Below are 4,837 nucleotides of genomic sequence, written 5' to 3'. Positions count from 1 at the left end.
ACCCGCTTATCAACACCCCGCTTATCAACACCCCGCTTATCAACACCCGCTTATCAACACCCCGCTTATCAACACCCGCTTATCAACACCCGCTTATCAACACCCGCTTATCAACACCCGCTTATCAACACCCGCTTATCAACACCCCGCTTATCAACACCCCGCTTATCAACACCCCGCTTATCAACACCCCGCTTATCAACACCCGCTTATCAACACCCGCTTATCAACACCCCGCTTATCAACACCCGCTTATCAACACCCCGCTTATCAACACCCGCTTATCAACACCCCGCTTATCAACACCCGCTTATCAACACCCCGCTTATCAACACCCGCTTATCAACACCCGCTTATCAACACCCCGCTTATCAACACCCCGCTTATCAACACCCGCTTATCAACACCCGCTTATCAACACCCGCTTATCAACACCCCGCTTATCAACACCCGCTTATCAACACCCGCTTATCAACACCCGCTTATCAACACCCCGCTTATCAACACCCCGCTTATCAACACCCGCTTATCAACACCCATGCTTATCAACACCCCGCTTATCAACACCCGCTTATCAACACCCGCTTATCAACACCCGCTTATCAACACCCGCTTATCAACACCCCGCTTATCAACACCCCGCTTATCAACACCCCGCTTATTAACACCCCGCTTATCAACACTCCGCTTATCAACACCCGCTTATCAACACCCGCTTATCAACACCCCGCTTATCAACACCCCGCTTATCAACACCCCGCTTATCAACACCCGCTTATCAACACCCGCTTATCAACACCCCGCTTATCAACACCCCGCTTATCAACACCCCGCTTATCAACACCCGCTTATCAACACCCCGCTTATCAACACCCCGCTTATCAACACCCCGCTTATCAACACCCGCTTATCAACACCCGCTTATCAACACTCCGCTTATCAACACCCGCTTATCAACACCCGCTTATCAACACCCCGCTTATCAACACCCGCTTATCAACACCCCGCTTATCAACACCCCGCTTATCAACACCCGCTTATCAACACCCGCTTATCAACACCCGCTTATCAACACCCGCTTATCAACACCCGCTTATCAACACCCCGCTTATCAACACCCCGCTTATCAACACCCCGCTTATCAACACCCCGCTTATCAACACCCCGCTTATCAACACCCCGCTTATCAACACCCCGCTTATCAACACCCGCTTATCAACACCCGCTTATCAACACCCCGCTTATCAACACCCCGCTTATCAACACCCGCTTATCAACACCCGCTTATCAACACCCGCTTATCAACACCCGCTTATCAACACCCCGCTTATCAACACCCCGCTTATCAACACCCCGCTTATCAACACCCGCTTATCAACACCCGCTTATCAACACCCGCTTATCAACACCCCGCTTATCAACACCCGCTTATCAACACCCCGCTTATCAACACCCCGCTTATCAACACCCCGCTTATCAACACCCCGCTTATCAACACCCGCTTATCAACACCCCGCTTATCAACACCCCGCTTATCAACACCCGCTTATCAACACCCGCTTATCAACACTCCGCTTATCAACACCCCGCTTATCAACACCCGCTTATCAACACCCCGCTTATCAACACCCCGCTTATCAACACCCCGCTTATCAACACCCGCTTATCAACACCCGCTTATCAACACCCGCTTATCAACACCCGCTTATCAACACCCCGCTTATCAACACCCGCTTATCAACACCCCGCTTATCAACACCCGCTTATCAACACCCGCTTATCAACACCCGCTTATCAACACCCCGCTTATCAACACCCCGCTTATCAACACCCCGCTTATCAACACCCGCTTATCAACACCCCGCTTATCAACACCCCGCTTATCAATTAAAAATAGGCTACGTGTTTGTCATTTCAAAAATCACAACTGAAGTAATTATTGAAAAACGTAAAATACTGTATTTCAAGTCCAAGTAGCAATTTAAATGTTCGTATCGTTTGAAAATGTAGTACAATACAGCAGAAACAGTTACGGATGTTTAAAAAAAAAAAGAAAGTACAAATCTCACATAAACATGCAGATCATCTTTGAAATCAGACGAAGAGGAAACTTGATCAAGTCCATGTTCCTCAACAAGAGTAGTGGAATAGGAAACACACGCAGTATATATCCAAGATGTAAACCCCTACAGAAAAATAAATCATCATTAAAAAGAGCAGAATGCTGTGACTTAGGCCTTTATAACATTCATTTCACTGTTCCAGCAATTGTTTGTTACAGAGTCATTAGACTGGACCAGAGAGAAATTAAACATGACCAAATCATTTGTGCTGATATGCAAATCGGCCTCATTTGGATATCAAAAGCTTTCCACACTCTGCACATTTTGTTTATACATAAATACTTTGACGGTGCGGCAGCTAAGAAAGTAGTATACAGTGCTGCAAAATGGTGAAGGTAAGGTGACGCATTAAAAAAAGAATCTGTATTTATCAGTGATGATAGTAACTTCAATGCATATACTTATTCAATATTAATGTTGAGCATTTGGGTTTATATGTTTATTTTTTATTCATTCATGTGCAGCCAAGACTCTTCATATTCCTGCAAACACAAAAAGTTAACTTGATAATAGTTTGAAGATATGGCTTTCCCATTTTTATATGACTTTGAGAATATCTGAATAAAGTGTTCATGTAATATGTGATCCTGTAGTAATATGATATTTGTTTTTATCCGTGACTCACCGCAGAGTATTCTCTGCTTCCCATCCTTCCTCAGATCACATTCTACGAGGAAAAGAATTTCCAGGGCCGCTGCTATGAGTGCAGCAGCGACTGTGCCGACCTGCACTCCTACTTCAGCCGCTGCAACTCGGCGAGGGTGGAGAGCGGGGCCTGGGTGCTTTATGAGAAACCCAACTACAAGGGCTACCAATACATCCTGAGCCCAGGGGAGTACACAGACAACCAGCAATGGATGGGATTCAACGATAGCGTCAAGTCCTGCCGCGCCGTCAAAAACGTAAGATGATTCCTTGCATATCCATATTTCATATCATAATTCTCTCCTCCCTACATCCCTAATTCTCTCCTACCTACATCCCAAATTCTCTCCTCCCTCCATTAACTTGTAACGCAAACCAATATGCATTTAAAATTTGCTCTGAAAAATGTGTAAAAAAAAGAAGTAAAATATGATGTTTTGATATTTTCGACTAGGAGGTAAGCTAATTCTCCCTCTTGTCTAATATTGTATAAAAGTCTATGTTACAGAACGGGACTGAGATAGTGTTTCATACAGGGTTAAGAGGACCTCAGGCCCAGAATGCATCAGGGAATAACACACTGCTCTATAATCCAGCAGACAATACAAGCAGACAAAAGCAGACATTTTTGGCAGCATTTTACCCCCACGCCCATCACTTTAAGAGGAAATATGCCAAGAAACCTTTAAAGGGGCATTTTCCGTTAAAACTTCATGCCCTTCGAACACGAAAACAGACAAACAAATCCACGTTAGACATGCTACAACGTCATTTACATTTGAATGAGTTGTTCTAAATTAAAAATAATTTATTGACCAACATAAGTGAAGATGATATCTTACATGTAGTTTATTATATTTAACATGAATGTACGGCAGCTATAGCTAATATGATATCCAACTGAATTTCAGAAGCCTCTGAAACACCCAATAAATGATATTACAGTAGATTTGGTACAAAACAAAACCCTAACTAACCCTTCACAATGTTTGTCTTTCTCTCCCTCTGTTCCTGCCAGGTGTATGGCAACGTGTGGAAGCTGAGGCTGTACGAGAGGCCAGACTTCGGTGGTCAGATGGTGGAGTGGGCCGAGGACTGCCCCTCGGTCTACGAGGCCTTTAAGTTCCGCGAGGTGTACTCGTGCATGGTGACCCACGGCGCCTGGGCCTTCTACGAACTGCCGAACTATAGGGGACGCCAGTACTTCCTGGAGCGCGGCGAGTACCCCCGCCACACAGACTGGAGTGCCGCATCTGCCGCCGTGGGCTCCTTCCGCAGGATCACCGAGTTCTAGGGCTCTGTCACCTTTGACCTTTGAGTGTAGGATCAAGTTGTTCTCTGGTCTTATTGAGTCTGTGTGACATGATCCAATAAAAAATGAACTATTTGCAAGTGTCTGAAACTGGTTTTGTGATCTGTTGAGGTGAGATACAAACATGTGCAAAAGATAACATCAAGGTTTCATGAGCTTGGTGGTAGGACACCATGATCCTACCACAATGCTAAACTTTTCTGACAAATTAATTTCGTAAGTGACCTTCTGAGTATTCTAAATGTCAATGAACAAACTGCCAAGCAAACCGAGAACATTCCCAGAACATTAGCTAACAGTCCACAGTCTCAAGTTCTAGTTAGGGTTTGAGCTAACTTTAGGATGATAACGTCCCGCAAACATTCACAGAATGTAACATTATTATCATTGGCAAACTTAAAGATAATGGCATTTCAATCTTCTGACATCATTATATTTTATTAGGGTATTGTCCAAACATACACTACATGACCAAAAGTATCTGCTCATCGAACATTTCATTTCAAAATCTTGGGCATTAATATGGAATTGGTTCCCCTCCTTTGCTGCTATAACAGCCTCCACTCTTCTGGGAAGGCTTTCGACTAGATGTTGGAACATTGCTGCGGGGACTTGCTTCCATTCAGCCACAAGAACATTAGTGAGGTCGGACACTGATGTTGGCCGATTAGGCCTGGCTCGCAGTCGGCGTTCCAATTCATCCCAAAGGTGTTTAATGGGGTTAAGGTCAGGGCTCTGTAGGTCAGTCAAGTTCTTC

General features: G+C 44.8%; 1 protein-coding gene across 1 annotated transcript; it reads left to right on the top strand.

Moving 5' to 3' along the window:
* Positions 1-2,075: 2,075 nt before the first annotated feature.
* Positions 2,076-4,062, top strand: LOC120050857 (gamma-crystallin S-1-like). The gene is made up of 3 exons (XM_038997385.1): positions 2,076-2,139; positions 2,754-3,025; positions 3,787-4,062. The coding sequence occupies exons 1-3, from the start codon at positions 2,076-2,078 to the stop codon at positions 4,060-4,062; spliced, it is 612 nt and encodes a 203-aa protein (XP_038853313.1).
* The last annotated feature ends 775 nt before the right edge of the window (positions 4,063-4,837 follow it).

This window comes from Salvelinus namaycush, chromosome 7, assembly GCF_016432855.1.
Source record: "Salvelinus namaycush isolate Seneca chromosome 7, SaNama_1.0, whole genome shotgun sequence".
Taxonomy (NCBI): Eukaryota; Metazoa; Chordata; class Actinopteri; order Salmoniformes; family Salmonidae; genus Salvelinus; species Salvelinus namaycush.
This window is presented reverse-complemented; position numbering and strand designations above follow the sequence as displayed.